We start from the raw sequence: 15,115 nt of genomic DNA on the forward strand, positions 1-15,115 counted from the left end.
GTTTGGCTTGAGCCTCTTTTTCTAAATTCACAAACCATCTCTCCACCACGTGTTACGACAAGCCTATAAACACAGCTGGCCAAACTCTCTGTCTGGTACAGCTTCCTCCGCCCTCGAAAATAACACAACACCTCTCCCGTCCGCATAACAAACACAACACAAGCGGCCCCCCACCATGGCCCAAGTCAACCTCGCACCCGCTGCGATGCCCGAGGGCAAGAAGCGGATTGCTGTCATGACTTCCGGAGGTGACTCTCAGGGAATGTCTGGTGCTGTGCGTGCTGTCGTCCGCCAAACCATCGCCTCTGGCTGTGACGCTTTCGCCGTGTACGAAGGTTATGAAGGTCTCGTCCAGGGCGGTGACATGATCAAGCAAATGCGTTGGGAAGACGTACGTGGATGGCTTTCAGAAGGTGGTACCCTGATCGGTACAGCAAGATGCATGTCCTTCAAGGAGCGCCCTGGCAGACTTCAAGCAGCCAAGAACATGATTGACAAGGGCATTGATGCCTTGGTCGTCTGTGGTGGTGACGGTAGTTTGACCGGCGCAGACAGGTTCAGAGGCGAGTGGCCCAGCCTGGTTGAAGAACTGGTGTCCAACGGCACCTTCAAGAAGGAGGCCGTCGCGCCTTTCAGACATCTCAACATTGTCGGTCTGGTCGGATCAATCGACAACGACTTGGCCGGTACCGATGCCACTATTGGATGCTACTCATCGCTCCAGCGTATCTGCCAGGCTGTCGACTACATTGATGCTACCGCTTTCTCCCATCAGCGTGCCTTTGTCGTCGAGGTCATGGGTAGACATTGTGGTTGGCTCGCCTTGATGGCTGGTGTTTCCACTGGTGCTGACTTTGTTTTCCTCCCGGAGAACCCTCCTTCAGAGAACTGGGAGACTGAGATGTGCGACGTTATCCAGCGCCACCGCAAGCTTGGAAAGAGAAAGACGATTGTCATCGTTGCCGAGGGCGCCCACGACCGTCAGCTGAATGCCATCTCGCCCAACAAGGTGAAGGATCTGCTTGCTGGCAAGCTCGGTCTCGACACCAGGGTCACCACTCTCGGTCACGTACAGCGTGGTGGTACCGCCGTTGCTTACGACCGTATGTTGGCTACTCTTCAAGGTGTTGAGGCTGTCAAGGCTGTCCTCGACTCTACCCCTGAAACACCCAGTCCCGTCATCTGCATAGTCGAGAACAAGATCGTTCGCAAGTCGTTGATGGAAGCTGTCAAATTGACCCAATCTGTTGCCGAAGCCATCGAACGCAAGGACTTCAAGTCTGCCATGAAGCTTAGAGGTGCCGAGTTTGACGAATACTGGACTGCATACAGCACCACTGTCTCCACCGACAAGCAGGAGCTTCTTTTGCCCAAGGAGAAGGCAAGTGGATAATCCGAGGGTCTTGAAACGGTTTCAACTAACACATTCATAGCGTCTGCGTGTCGGTATCATCCACGTTGGAGCTCCCGCTGGTGGTATGAACGCTGCTACCCGCGCCGCTACCGCCTATTGCCTTACCCGTGGCCACACCCCCATCGCTCTCCACAACGGATTCCCCGGTCTTGCCCGTCACTACAAGGATGAGGAAAGCTCGGTCCGCGAGATCAAGTGGCTCGACGCCGAGAACTGGGCCAGCAAGGGTGGTTCCGAGATTGGAACCAACCGTGCTACTCCCTCCGAGGACTACGACGGTGTCTCTGATGCCCTGAAGTACCACAACATTGATGCTCTGTTCGTCATTGGTGGTTTCGAGGCCTTCACTGCCGTTTCCGAGCTCCGCAAGGCCAGACGCGACTACGATGCATTCAAGATCCCCATCGTCATTCTTCCCGCTACCGTCTCCAATAACGTCCCCGGTACTGAATACTCCATTGGTAGCGACACCTGCTTGAACGCCCTGATCGACTACTGCGATGCCATCAAGCAGTCCGCTGCTGCCTCGCGTCGTCGTGTCTTCGTCGTCGAGACACAGGGTGGTGCTTCCGGCTACATTGCCACCATCGCCGGTCTCTCCATCGGAGCCGTCGCCGTCTACACGCCTGAAGAGGGCATCCACCTCAAGATGATCGCCTCGGACATTGAGCACTTGAAAGAGCAATTCGCAAAGGACAAGGGTCAAAATCGTAGTGGAAAGATCATTCTCCGTAACGAAAAGGCATCAAAGACTTATACCACCGAGATCATTGCCAACATCATCCGCGAGGAGAGCGGTGGCAAGTTCGATTCGCGTTTCGCGGTTCCTGGTCACGTGCAGCAGGGTGGTATTCCTTCGCCCATGGACCGTGTTCGTGCCGTCCGTTTCGGTGTCAAGAGCATGCAGCACATTGAGTCCTTTGCTGGAAAGAGCAAGGACGAGATTGCCAATGACCCTCTGTCGTGCGCAGTGATAGGAATCACTGGCGCTCAAGTCCAGTTCTCGGGTATGGAGAAGGTTGAGAAGGAAGAGACTGACTGGAAGGACCGTCGCCCTAAGAACGAGTTCTGGATGGACTTGGTGTCGATTGTGGATACTCTTTCTGGACGTCCCCGTCCCAAGAAGGAGGATGCCATTGCTGCCGGCCTGCCTGCATAGGCTTTGAACTCCTCGTCGAGTTGTTCTCTTGAATCATGATTGCTATGATTTCCTTCTTGTTCTCTCCTCTATTTCCATGTCTTGTGGCTAGAAGCCCGGGCGTGGTTGTTATCATCATTATATTAGGCTTTGTAGTCTTTAGAAAGTTTTTTTTATGCATAGAATCAATTAAATTTCCTTCCATCAAAACCGTTCTGCTTCTGGATTGGCATTTCATCTTGGGTCTTTTGCAGTTTCCTACGACCAAGCTGATTGTGCACCTGCCATGGCTCTTTGTGTCTCAATCACCGAATAAAAGAATTGTAGCATCATGAGATTTGGAAGGGACATGCACATAAGATTCCCAAAGGTGTCCGACAGTCGGAGAATGTTCAATTCAATGTATATGTACAGATAAAGCATTAATTCGTCATTGGCTCTTTCCCCTTTTCTAAGTCTTTCCAAACACAAAGACACCCTTGCCAGATCTAAATCCTTGCAGAGTGCCTTGAACAGCTTTAATCAACTCTTCCCCTTTGGTCTCCCACTCCCACTTGACCTCATCAAACGGTGTATCCTTGAACTTGCCCTCCCTCACAAGATCCAAAACATGTTCGACCGTCTTTTTCTTATCCGCCGGATTTGCATCCGACCATCTACTCACCCAAAAGCCGTCGTAGGAGATGTTTTTGAAGATCTGAAGGCCAGCGGGTACGGTGACGGGTTCGCGGGACATGGCGCCGTAGGTTACAATGTGCGAGTTTTCGGCTAAGATCTTGGCCATGCTGTTGACAAGTTTGCCGCCTACGCAGTTGAGAGCGAGGTGGATTTCTTCGCGGCCCCCATTTGTGGCTTCTTTGATGACGGTGCGGAAGGATTTGTCCATTGCTTCTGTGTCTGTGAGAACAATGTCTGCGCCTAAGCCTTTTAATTCTTGCTTCATTGCTTCTGTGGCTGCAGGGTCTGAGCGGTCGCGGATGATATTTATACTGCGGTAGCCCCAGAGCTTGCCTAGTTGGATTGCAGCTCTGCCGACGCCGGAGTTTGCGCCGTTTTGGATGAACCAGTCTCCTTCTTTGAGAGTGACAAAGTCTTTGAGCATGCGATAGGCAGTGCAGGGATTTACGCTGACGGTTCCGGCTTGAAGGGGAGTGAGTCCGGACTTGTCTTCGATCTTGAGGAGGTTCTCTGTTGTGGTTTGGGCGTGAGTGCGCCAGGTTCCAAAGCCAGGGCTGCGCATGATGACCCAGTCGCCTCGTTGGAAGCCCTTGACGCTACCACCGGCGGAGATGATCTCGGCGACACCTTCATTGCCTCCTACGGCAGTTGGCTCGGGGGCTCCAAGGGTGGTGCTGAAGTTTGGTTTGCTGGGATAGACGCCTTGGATCTGGTTGATGTCGGCGGGGTTGATGGGCGAGGCCAGGAAGCGGAGGGTTACGAGGTCCTTGTGAGCTGGCGAGATGCTGTGGCTGTGTAGTCGGAGGACGTCCTTGGGTTCGCCATAGTTGGTAAAGGCTAGGGCTTTGGTTTGCTCGTAGCCGTATGCGCTCAGGTGACGGCGGGTGATGGGAGTTGTTGTCAGGCGAGCGAGAGGTGCCCGCAGGCTTGTGCTGCGTGTGCTCAGGCGAAACGACATGGTGTGTGTGGTGTGTCCAAGTCAAAATGCAGACGGAGAAATCGAGGGAGCTTTCTGGATGCCCGAGCTGTGATCAACAGTGACGTCGCTGAGCTTGAGCTGTTCCGAAAACACCGACCGTCCATCCATCCGCTGCCATCTTGACCTTTGTTCCCTCCTCCACACCGTCTTCAGCCCGTTGGACAGACAATTGCGCATCTTCTTTACGAGCCACTTCTTATCGTGCTTCGATTCCTCCGATACCCCACCCCTCTCGATGAATGCTTTGAGAAATGGCCCGCGGTTGCATGTCGCTTGACCTCCTACTCCGACACAAGGCCCACAACCAACGCAGAAGCACTCGACAAACTTGGGTGCTCGTCTCTGCTGAGCTACTGGTCTTAAGCTCAGATCGATCACGCTGGACTGCGGTGTATCGAAGCCTGTCTTGAAGGGGTCTTCTTCTTGCGACTGCGGCGACTCAAACACAGCATCCGATGAAGACTCGATAGTTGAGTCTGTAGAAACTGGACTGCAATTTACACTGCGTGGAACAGGGTCGCGTACGATGCCTCGTACTTCCGTTCTCGCTTCTGTCTTTGCGTCCAACATGAATAAATGGCAAATAGCACCTGCGGCTGCCATATTGACCTTCGAGAGTATCGATGGTATGAACTCGGAGTTTTGCTATTACAAAGAAGTGCATTCATGAGAAAGGTATATGAGACCGTCTCGGACTATGAGCGCAGTCTCTATCATTGTTGTCATATTGGAAAGAAACAGTCATCCTCCAAGCACCTGAGACAGCTTGAGATATTTCGCGACAATTGCTCAAAAATCCAACATATGGCTGAACTTGCGGGAGGAACCATGGAGCGCTTCCGAGCCCAAAAACTCCCGAGCAAGGTAATACATCGGGTCGCCTGCTACCCGGCTATATGCTTCCACCACACATCACATGTCGATGTCGACGCTGAGCATCGCGTAGACTGGATGTGGACGTTTCCTGGAATTGCTGCCTAGAAGCAGCCTCTAGTATGCCACATGGCGTACCACTCCTCTAGGGTCTACTGTATAGAAGCCATGCGTTGCACAGGTACGGCAGCGCAAACGTGCTCGAATGAGAACAATCTTGTAAGAACAATAGGCAAGTATTCTATTTCCTTCTATTGTGAGTTGTTTCGCATGATAAGAAGCTTCCACCTTCTGATCCTATTCTGTTTCCTCTCTCTCATCTTCCGCAACCCTTGTTAATTGCTACAAAATCAAGACAAGCCTCCTCAAACCATCAATTCGCAACCCAAGCAAGAAGTATAACAAAGCTAGGCACCCTCATCAAGTACCTCCTCCCTCATATACACTGCTCTCCCATCTACCTCTCCACCAACAAAATAAGATGGAACCTATCATGTTTCCCGCCACTCAGAAACTATCTGCCATGAGAGCACAAAACAAGAAGTCAACCACCACTACAACAAGTCACAAGGCCAAAAAGGTCTGCAGCCTCACAAAATGGCTCCTCACCAAACAAATCAAGCTGCGTACCGCAATCTCGCCGTGCAGCACAAACATCAAGAACAACTCCTGCTCCTCCACCAGTAGCAGCAGCAGCAGCAAAACCACACAACAACGTCGCATCCACAACGAAGTCTTTGGCTGGACAAGCGACGCCTGGGATGAATTGAGTATGATTTCCTTTTCCTTATCATCCTCTACCACCACTCTCTGGCAACCAACATCATCTTCTTCTCACCCACCATCAAAGTCCTCTCACCCAAAATCAACAGGGTGTATGACGAGAGAAGAAGTCCTCCGACACGCAGAAAACTACATGCTCTCACGACTCGAAACCGTTTTTACAAACACCAACGACAGTCATCCTCGCCGTCGGGAAACATATCTCAGAGTCGCAGGTGATGCCTGAGATTCACACTACTCTTTTTTTTTTTTACCTACGAAGGGTTTTTTCAATGAGAGCGGGATGACTCTGATGGGATAGGGAGACAGCTTTTCCTACTTCCTTTGGGTTTCTTCAATGATACGGGTACTTGGCAGTTATAGTACTTTGTGCGAATGCGCGATGGTTTCTTGTCACAAAATGCAAATCTTGTTGGAGCCAATGACATTCTTGACTGTGATGGTGACTTGTGTCTTGTATGTGTGTGCCTGCGTCGTGACTTTGCTCTTCAGACTGTGCCTCTTCATCCTCGGAAGAGCCGACATACTCTGAAAGTGACTTTTGGTCGAAGAACGAGCCGTTGTACTGGTGAATCGATGACATGGAAGTGGGCAGAGTACTAGCGCTGTCGCAAAACAGGGGCTCCTCTAATCGAGGCTTCCGTCTACAAAAAGTTGCACGACTGTATGACTGATAAACAGCATCATGACCCCAATCATCACATTCAATGGCCTACAACAACTAACTGTACGAGAGATATTGCCATGCTCATCCTCAACTCTTTCTCCATCACACCTTCACCCTTCCACCTCCTTCTCAACAGCCTCGGCCATCTCCCCCAGCGTATCAAACCTCCAATCCCAAACCTCCTGATCTTCCAGATTGCCCATCTCCGCCCCAGGCCTCACAATCCAACAACTCTTCACCCCAGCCTTTTCAGCAGGAACATGATCATGAAACTGGCTCTGCGCCGTCTGCAACACTTGCTCCTTCTCTGCTCCAAACTTCTCATACACAGTCTTTAACATGTAGTCAAAATTTCTGGCATCGGGTTTATAGCTCCCGATATCTTGAGCTGTGAGGATAGCGTCAAAGGGGAAGGATTGCAGTGGAGAGGCATTGGTGAGGGCAAAGGAGTCTCGGTCGACGTTTGAGAGGACGATGAGTTTGTAGTGCTTTTGGAGACGGTGGAGTGCGGTGACTGTATCGGGGAAGGCTGGCCAGGTGCCTACGGATTCTCCAAAGGCTTTGTTGTCGTTCTCGGAGGGAGGGGAACAGTCTAGGTCTGCGGCTATCAGGGGGTGGATTGTAGTAAGGAGGTCGCAGTAGGTCATTGATGGTGTCTTTTGTTGTTGAGAAGCTTCGTGGTGGTGGTATGTTTGTAGCAAGTGCTTTCGGGTAAAGGCATCTGCTTTGTTGTTTTGAGCCAGGAGAGGTTGGAGAGCGTCGAGGACACCAGTCTCCCAGTCTATAAGTGTGCCGTAGACATCGAAAGAGAGGACCTTGAAGTCGGTGAGTTTAGCCATCGTTGTGTTCTTTCTTTGGTATAGAAATGTTGAAGCTTGTTGTCTCTACTGATTTGTGGAGATGGCTTGTGTGTAAAAAGGTGTGGAAGTCGACTTCGTCCCGATATCAATCTTATTATATACTGATAAGCCACGCCCTTGTATTGATCACTCCTGTTTGTCAGCCAAGCAGTGTCGTCGATATGACCTTTAGCCAGAAAGGTGAGGTGGGAGCTTGATAGATCGACAGGGCGGTGGCCGAAAGTGGCATGCAACGGGCAAGCGGCGGCAAAGTCATCCGCCTCTCGCCCATCTTACCAACAACATGTCGACCTTTGATCTTGCCTGACAAACAAAAGGATGTCCGGCCGGTGTCTGATACCGAAACAATTCGCATGATGCAATCAATGATTCGAAGTTGCTTCGCCAATAAGCAATGTTTCTTAGGTATCTCTTGTCAAGAGCACTGTGCATTTTGATTTTCAAGGTCATTCTAAAAAGATGCCCTGAGCATCCCTATACTTTAACACCAATCTCCTGTACTTTTTCTTCAACCTCCTCAACATCTCCCATAGCTCTCTTGACGTCCCTCAATGCTTCCCTAGCTCTACTCCAATCTTGTATGTCCGCTTGCCTAAGTACACCTCTTTCATTTTCTCTGACGACCCGTCTCAAGACATCCTCAACCTCACCAAGCACAACACGACCATTTTCGCGGATTTCAGCCTCCCATGTCTCACGTTCTCCTTCCCATTTCTTTTGGAGACGGCGGAGGGTCCAGACGAGTCCAAGAGCAGCGATTGCGCCGGATTCAGCCATCATGGTGCCGGAGGTGGCAATGTAAAGCCATACTCCTAGGGCAGAGGTTGCGCCAATAGTGGTAAGAGACTGAGCGAGAAGTGCTTGCGCACGCGCTTGCAAAGAAGGGACGAGAGTGTGAAGTAGTCCTTGACGGGTATAGTGGATAGCAAGCGGCCAAGGTCGTGAGTGGAGAATGTCGATACCACCTTCTTCTCTAACCTTTTTGATTTGAACATCGATTCCGAGGAGTTCTGCTACAGTGAGTTCTCGTTCTTTACCGGTAAAGTATTTAGTCAATAGACCTGTCTTCGTCGTTGCAGGGATTGATGGGGGCAGGGCGGGAGTAGCAAGGAAAGCTCTTTCTTCCGAAATGAACTGACCGGCCTTGCCGACTTTGCGGTGAGAGGGATGCATAGCATAGTCTGGATTGAAGTTTGCTGCTCCCACATTGCTCTTGAAGAAACCGGCTTGTTCAATACGTCCGGAGAGGAAAGCAAGAGTCGACTCGGCATCGAGCAGCCAATGTGAGCGTAGCACCTCCTGAGCGGCTACGCCCACGTCATCCACACGCCAGAGAAGGCGCGACCAAGAAGTTCTGCGCCATGAGCGCGAGTCAACCGCATTTGCGATGGAGACTTGGAGATCAGAGTGTGCATGTTGTGACCAGTTTGCTATCGCCTGTGTCATCTCCTGGCGTATAGAATCTGGTATACTGTTGGAGACTACAGCCTTACTGGCGGCCTTCTCGGAAGCAGCAATAGCAGCCGTGGCAGAGTCCAGTGTGGAGCGAATATGTGATTGTACTGTCGGCCTCACACCCACTGCTTCACCAGTGACAGGGTCCATAGGATCTGAGGCCAAGAATTTGATTATGGCTTTGATGTTGCTTGCTTGCCATTTTGTGTTAAAAAGAGCGCTGTTGGCAACATCCTGGCGGAAAAGATCGAGTGCCGCTGCGGCTTGATCAATATCGACGGGAGAAATTAATCCAGTATCGTTGGTCTGAGTTCGAGGACTGTCTCTCGGCACGCTCAGTGCAACTTGGATGAGTCCTTGTTGAGCACCTGTAACACCCAAAGTTGTGGCTTCCAGGGCACTCGAAAGACGACCAAATTCCATGCATCCTTGAATGCCCTCTCCAACAACGATTGCCTTGTGGACGGGGTAGCGAACGAAGCCAGCTCGGCCAGAAGAAGCGACCGGTGTTTGTAACGGGGGTACTAGGATAGATTCTGCCAGTCCTGATGGGTCTGCGGTGATGCTGGGGCCGCTAGATGTGTTGAGGGTTGTGATGAGCAGCTCGAGGTTGTTCTTTTCCAGCACACGCGATGGGATGTTCAACTCGTTTACGAGCGGGTTAGTCGGTAGGATGTCGTCTTCGGCTCCGTACCTGTGGCTCGTCAGTGATGGTCCCGATACAAGGCAGAGGTCAAAGATACCTCAGAAGAAGAGGCTTGCCATCTTGCGACGGCAGCTTCAGCATCTTCTCCCATTGAGCCTCATCAGCCAGCGCATCGGCTAGCAAGACGCGGGCGAGCTTTCTGGCAGCCACATCTCCATCTTGTCCTAGTCCAAGCAGTCCGATCCTCACGGTAGGTCTTGATGTTTCCAGTCCCCTCAAAGCCAGCTGTAGTCTGCTCTGGTTCACATAGTCGCTGGCGATGTCCTTGAGCCGGTTTAAAGAAGCATGTAGTTGTTGGTTCTCGGCAGGTATGTTGGATGGAGGATTGATGGCTGTCCTTGAAGCCAAGTTGGTCGCGTGTCTGACTCGTGTGCGCTCTGGTGCGTAGGGAGTAGCGGCAGATGTGTGGGCGACAGATTGATCATGTACAAGGCGCGTGGATGCGACAGCTGAGGGTTGCTTGCGAAGGCACGACGATGCAGACCGCCATGTTGACGACGGCGTATATACAGATTGGACCAAGCGAGCGCATCTCTTTGGCGACAGCGGCCTCCGTGCCAATGGCACTCGAAGAAGCATAATGACTTTCTCAAGACGTACTGTCTCCTCCGTCCTTCCGCAACTCGACAATGGCCATCCTGTCCGCCAAGCGTCGTCAAAGCTCCAATCATAAAGTCAATTCCATCACATCAACTTGCTTTCACTTTGGTACAAAAGACGTGGACATGGTTGGCGTTTCGAATCATCTTTTCATTTCATGCAATCAATGCATCGCTTGCTGTCACTTGCAGCTGTAATTTACACGCCCGCTTCACGCCGTCATGATGACTGGAAAAATACTCTCTTCTCGAACTCCTAGGACATGCCTTTGGCCGTTTTACTTTCTAGGCTGACTGCGGCCTGAGCCCGAAGACCTGTAAAGATTATTAGCATCATTCTCGTGAACCCTCTGGCACCTTCAGAACTCACATGCTTATCCTTCTGGCAACACCGGCCAGCTTCTGATCGCTCTCGGCTTCCTGCGCCGCGCGCATCAATGCCACCTCTCTAGCCGCGTCGCTGTTTCTTCTGACCTCCTCACCAGATGGAGGAAGCCTCTCGTTCTGCAAGTCGACCTTGCGAGCATCCTCAAAGTTGGTGATGGCTTGCTTGATACCCTCGGCACCCAGCATCAAAGTACCAGCAGGCAGCTTTCCTCCACTAGCCGTCTTCAACTCGGTGACACGCTCAGACTCCTCGCGCAATACTTGGAACACTCTTGACAGACGTCCGATGGCCAAAATCTTGTTCTTGATGGCGCGACGCTTGTACTCGGTGCTCTCCGGGTCCATGTTTGCAACAGTGCCTGATGGGAGAGGAGGCGAGTGAGGTCCTGATGAGAGAGGTGTCTCATCTTCAAGCTCTTCCTTGCTACAAGTGTTAAGAATGGCAATGAGCATGTCGGTAATCTTCTCGCCAACGAAAGGAAGCGACCAGGTAAAGACGTCCATGAAGTTGGGCAACCAGTAAGGGTGAGGCGTGCAGTCTGTTTGGTTGTTAGCTCGTGGTATAGTGACTATTGTATATCGGTAGCACTCACTGAATTGACGAATGTTCATGACATTGTTCTCGTACTTGAGGACGGCGGCCTTGTTGTTATAAACGTCGAGGTAGTTGGGTGCACTGAAGATGGTCATGACACTAGGGAATCCAGTGGTCCTGGTCTTGCGGTACATGCGGTATCCAGCGTCTTGGGCCTCGTGTGCGCGAATGATGGATAGCAGGTTGTTCTTCTCCAAGAAAGCACATGCAGCAGGGTATGAGAAGAAGTATGAGCAACCTCTGACATGGTTGTGCACAAAGTACTCTTGCGTCTTTTCTTGACCAAAGTCCTCCAGCGGGTCGGCCCAGAGGATGTCGCACATAAGACCGTGGGTGGGGGGCTCGCGGAAACGGTCGATCTGTGCGCTAAGTTAGCACGAGCGAGAGCGAATGGGTCGCAGCGAAACGTACGCTCTTGAGATCCTCGAGCGTGTGCAGCTCAGGACTGAGACCACCGTGAATACACAGGAATTGCTTGTTCATAACAGCAGCGAGGGGAAGGGCGCAGAAGGACTTCATGCAGGCCTCGTAAACGGCCTCGGAGTACTTGTGCTTGCACTCCAGCTTGAAGGTGAAGTAGTCGGTCAAATGGCGACACTCGTGGTTACCACGCATGAGCCAGAGGGTGTTTGGGTACCAGATCTTGAGAGCCCAGAGGTAGAGAACACACTGCATGTCAGGTTAGAGGAGCACGGCATGAGAAGAATGTGGAGGACATACCTCGATACTGAAGTAACCACGATCAACGTAGTCACCCAAGAAGAGATAGCGCGTGTCAGCGGGATCACCGCCGACTTCAAAGAGCTTCATCAGATCGTAGTATTGGCCGTGGACGTCACCACAGACAGTGATGGGGGCGTCCATCTCCAGAAGGTTGGGCTCCTTCTCGAGAACCTTTGTGCACTCGCTCAACAACCATAGCGCCTGGTCTTCTGTAAGACGACCCTCCCGATAAAAGTGTTGCTTGAGGAACTGTAGGTTGGGCTTGTTGGGGTCGGTAGGAGAGAAGAATTGCTCGTCGGTGGGTGGGTGGAAAGCGGGCGCTTGTACGTCTGTTGAAATGCGGGTCAGCTTGGTTTATTGACGAGTGGAACACCTTGACCGAGCTCCGAAGCGGTATAGGCTAACGGCCAAGTAAACAGTACGTACCCTTGCACACTCTCTCCAGAGTGCTGACCTGGGTGTTGTCCTCCATGGTGTGGAGAGTGAAATCAATCTCGGGGACGGGTCGCTTGTTGGTGACAGCGCGCACGGCGCTGTCGATGTACTTGTTGTCCTGCTCCATGGGATTGCCCGACATAGTTATGGCGAGTCTGGTTGTTGCAGGGAGGTCTGGGTAGTCGAAGACGTTGTCGGTGGAAAGGGCTCAGCAATGGCCAGTCGCGTGTTTGAGGGGCAAGAGTTGCGAGAGCAGCAAAGACGGCTAGACCCTGTGAGCCTCTGTGGCGGTGTTTCTTGACGCTGATTCAAGCTAATGATGCCTGACGTAGCTTGCTGACTGCTGTCTTTTCTTCCGAATGCACCTCTCGATTATAAAAGTATCTTCGTCTTTGCACGCGATAATCACAGGAACTCAGAACAAACCAAGGAGGCTCATAGGTGGAATCTGCATTTCTAGAAGGAATCTGGAAGGCGGTCAGCTTGTGGAGAGGTGCGCCTCGGTCTTGCCGTTTCCACTCCGTCATCGCCAAAGCCACAAGGCCAGCAACGTCTTTCTCTTCACTGTTGCACCCCATGAAAAGCTATTCCAGACATATGGTCCAGCATCTACGTACAGACATATCACGTTTTCACGAAATAACTTTGGAAGAAATAGAAACATGATTTGATCAAGGCAACATGCTCAATTCATTGATTGCAAGAACTATATGTGCTAGTGCTTGCTAAAATAACCCTCAGAGACTTGCGTCTCACCCAGATGCTAAAACGTTCCCATTCGTTGCAGAGGATACCAGATCCTGTTAGTCTCGTCGTAAGGCTGTACACACTTCTCAGAAGCTGTGCTGGTGGTGAACATGTGCAGGAATATGGCGGTGGATTCTTGAGCTCCTCCTTCTTACCACATCACGCTTGTTGACAATGTTGTTGGAACATGTGGTGCCGAGAGAGACTGCTCGGGGAACGGCGCAGTAGTCGATATCGCAGATGCCAAAGGTCTCCTCGTCGATGCACACGAGCTCGCCGGGAGTTGGGCATGAGACCTTGTCGCCGGAGCAAACCCCAGAAGTACTGTTACCGCTGCTGTGAGAGCCGGCGTAGCCAGTTCCTGAGGGAAGTGGTGCAGCGCTGACAGGTGTGGCCAAAGTAGGAACTGAAATGTAGGGAGAGGGAGCAGCGGCATAGGATGTAGGCATGGCGCTGGAGGATACGGAAGCAGTCGATGAGGGAGTCGATCCGTAACCAGTGGCAGGGTCCCTGCAAACGTGATTTCCGGGAGTAACGGCTTCACCGTAAGTGACGAACTTGCCAGGGTCAGGGAAACCAATGACAAAGCTTCCATCGTCGTACTTGCATTCGTTGGGAATATTGGCAACGAAAAGTTCGGGAAGGCTGTTGTAGAAAGTGTCGTCGTCGGAACCGCCTGAGATCGAGATGGGTGCACAGTTCATGTACATCTCACGGTTGCCAATCTTGTTGAACCAAGTCCAAGCCAAGGTTGCATTTCCGTTCTTCATGCCTTCAGGAATTTGGAACTTGAAGTCTTTGAGGCACTCGCTTTGGTTGTCGCCAGTGCATTGAGCTCCTGTTGGTCGCCCATCGGCGTCCACTCCGGCTTCGGCGATGTTACCCTCGGCATGGACGGGACAGCTACCAATGAAGCTGTGGACGACCTTCCACTTGGATTTATCGGCAGGAGGGGGGTAGTCGTAAGTGACGCTGAGCTGACAAGAGCCGCCGCCGTGAACAGCACTACCAGTGAACTTGAGATCGTTGTCTTCTCCAACCCTCATAGGGTTTGAAACTCCAGTGCCGTCAAAGGCGTTGGCGCGGCTTCCACTTTGGCAGGGGAAGTTGTAGCCTTCACCATTCAGAGGGGATGTTTGGAGGGTACTGAAGCCGTATGGTGTTGGTGTATTCATGACAACATGAGCGTTGGAGCTTGCGAGGAGGGCGAGGACGGAGCCCAGAACAGTGGTTGAGGTGTACATTCTGTGTTTTGTGGTTGATACTGTAGTAAAGAGTGTGATGAAGAAAGACGGGCTTTGAGTTGCTTTATATCGATAGACCGGCTATACGACTTGCTTGAATATTGTAGAGCTGCGTAGAAAATGTGTTAGATGTCTTTGGTTGTGAGTTCTTTTCGGCGTTGTGTGTCTGTCTCGGAGACTCGAATGGAATCTTCGAGGGATACTTTTATACGAATGGGACTGCCAAAACATCACAACGTCTTGATTGACGAATACAATGGATGAAAGAACTTGAACAAAGACAATGGAGACAATGCAACAAAGAAGAGCGTGGGATGAGCAAAGAGCAATAACAAGGGGCGGTAGAAGAACAAAAGGCTCTACCAAGAATCAAAGAGAAATCAACATACCTGACAGCAAGACTTTTAAATCAAGTTCAATGAGGGAATCTAGAAGGGTCGAGCAAATGAGTGACAAGCGCGTGGAATTCTTGCAGTTCGTAAAGAATGTGATAGAATAGCACCAGGCGATTCAGACCAGGATTGGGACAATGGAGAAGAGCAGGAGACACCAGAGCCATTGGGCCCGGGCTTCTTATATCGGATCTTGTTTGTAAATGTGGGTATCCCTATTTCCGACACTTGTATGCGAACTGCAGGCCGAGCACATGCCTGCTTCTGTGCGTGGCCTAGCCAAGTCGCATAGTGGAGTTCTGTCCATTGGACGCTGGAAGGGAATTGGCCACCGTACACAGACCCATCGATTTGTGGATGACCAGTAAAAACCCAGATAGGTCCACTCAGGAGGCACCGCTGAATTGGTGAGACTGTACTAGAGCTGTCAAATGCTTCCA

The 15,115-nt window shown here is 51.5% G+C and overlaps 7 protein-coding genes across 7 annotated transcripts; 2 read left to right on the forward strand and 5 right to left on the reverse strand.

Annotated features, from left to right (window-relative positions):
- The first annotated feature begins 6 nt into the window (after window positions 1-6).
- On the forward strand, window positions 7-2,765 carry AUEXF2481DRAFT_39257 (uncharacterized protein). The gene is made up of 2 exons (XM_013489140.1): window positions 7-1,381; window positions 1,434-2,765. Exons 1-2 carry the CDS (start codon window positions 176-178, stop codon window positions 2,571-2,573), a joined length of 2,346 nt encoding a protein of 781 aa, XP_013344594.1. The 5' UTR covers window positions 7-175; the 3' UTR covers window positions 2,574-2,765.
- Window positions 2,766-2,913: 148 nt separating this feature from the next.
- Window positions 2,914-4,387, reverse strand: AUEXF2481DRAFT_39258 (uncharacterized protein). Its single transcript, XM_013489141.1, has one exon. The coding sequence runs from the start codon at window positions 4,186-4,188 to the stop codon at window positions 3,004-3,006; it is 1,185 nt and encodes a 394-aa protein (XP_013344595.1). The 5' UTR covers window positions 4,189-4,387; the 3' UTR covers window positions 2,914-3,003.
- A 938-nt stretch (window positions 4,388-5,325) lies between these two features.
- On the forward strand, window positions 5,326-6,286 carry AUEXF2481DRAFT_39259 (uncharacterized protein). Its single transcript, XM_013489142.1, has one exon. The coding sequence runs from the start codon at window positions 5,564-5,566 to the stop codon at window positions 6,089-6,091; it is 528 nt and encodes a 175-aa protein (XP_013344596.1). The 5' UTR covers window positions 5,326-5,563; the 3' UTR covers window positions 6,092-6,286.
- A 351-nt stretch (window positions 6,287-6,637) lies between these two features.
- On the reverse strand, window positions 6,638-7,577 carry AUEXF2481DRAFT_39260 (uncharacterized protein). Its single transcript, XM_013489143.1, has one exon. The coding sequence runs from the start codon at window positions 7,369-7,371 to the stop codon at window positions 6,643-6,645; it is 729 nt and encodes a 242-aa protein (XP_013344597.1). The 5' UTR covers window positions 7,372-7,577; the 3' UTR covers window positions 6,638-6,642.
- A 289-nt stretch (window positions 7,578-7,866) lies between these two features.
- On the reverse strand, window positions 7,867-10,132 carry AUEXF2481DRAFT_4421 (uncharacterized protein; the record flags this gene model as incomplete). The annotated part of the gene is made up of 2 exons (XM_013488989.1): window positions 7,867-9,541; window positions 9,591-10,132. The coding sequence occupies 2 exons, from the start codon at window positions 10,130-10,132 to the stop codon at window positions 7,867-7,869; spliced, it is 2,217 nt and encodes a 738-aa protein (XP_013344443.1).
- Window positions 10,133-10,518: 386 nt separating this feature from the next.
- Window positions 10,519-12,434, reverse strand: AUEXF2481DRAFT_64895 (uncharacterized protein; the record flags this gene model as incomplete). The annotated part of the gene is made up of 5 exons (XM_013489201.1): window positions 10,519-11,078; window positions 11,133-11,493; window positions 11,546-11,803; window positions 11,855-12,186; window positions 12,284-12,434. The coding sequence occupies 5 exons, from the start codon at window positions 12,432-12,434 to the stop codon at window positions 10,519-10,521; spliced, it is 1,662 nt and encodes a 553-aa protein (XP_013344655.1).
- A 516-nt stretch (window positions 12,435-12,950) lies between these two features.
- On the reverse strand, window positions 12,951-14,656 carry AUEXF2481DRAFT_667076 (uncharacterized protein). Its single transcript, XM_013489301.1, has one exon. The coding sequence runs from the start codon at window positions 14,281-14,283 to the stop codon at window positions 13,126-13,128; it is 1,158 nt and encodes a 385-aa protein (XP_013344755.1). The 5' UTR covers window positions 14,284-14,656; the 3' UTR covers window positions 12,951-13,125.
- Between the last annotated feature and the right edge of the window lie 459 nt (window positions 14,657-15,115).

This window comes from Aureobasidium subglaciale (assembly GCF_000721755.1).
Source record: "Aureobasidium subglaciale EXF-2481 unplaced genomic scaffold scaffold_8, whole genome shotgun sequence".
Taxonomy (NCBI): domain Eukaryota; kingdom Fungi; phylum Ascomycota; class Dothideomycetes; order Dothideales; family Saccotheciaceae; genus Aureobasidium; species Aureobasidium subglaciale.

Coding starts and splice junctions, on each gene's coding strand:
- AUEXF2481DRAFT_39258 (XM_013489141.1), bottom strand. CDS start 4,188: ATGTCGTTTCGCCTGAGCACACGCAGCACAAGCCTGCGGGCACCTCTC.
- AUEXF2481DRAFT_39259 (XM_013489142.1), top strand. CDS start 5,564: ATGGAACCTATCATGTTTCCCGCCACTCAGAAACTATCTGCCATGAGA.
- AUEXF2481DRAFT_667076 (XM_013489301.1), bottom strand. CDS start 14,283: ATGTACACCTCAACCACTGTTCTGGGCTCCGTCCTCGCCCTCCTCGCA.
- AUEXF2481DRAFT_39257 (XM_013489140.1), top strand. CDS start 176: ATGGCCCAAGTCAACCTCGCACCCGCTGCGATGCCCGAGGGCAAGAAG. Junction 1,382..1,433: donor TTCTTTTGCCCAAGGAGAAG/GCAAGTGGATAA, acceptor ACACATTCATAG/CGTCTGCGTGTCGGTATCAT.
- AUEXF2481DRAFT_39260 (XM_013489143.1), bottom strand. CDS start 7,371: ATGGCTAAACTCACCGACTTCAAGGTCCTCTCTTTCGATGTCTACGGC.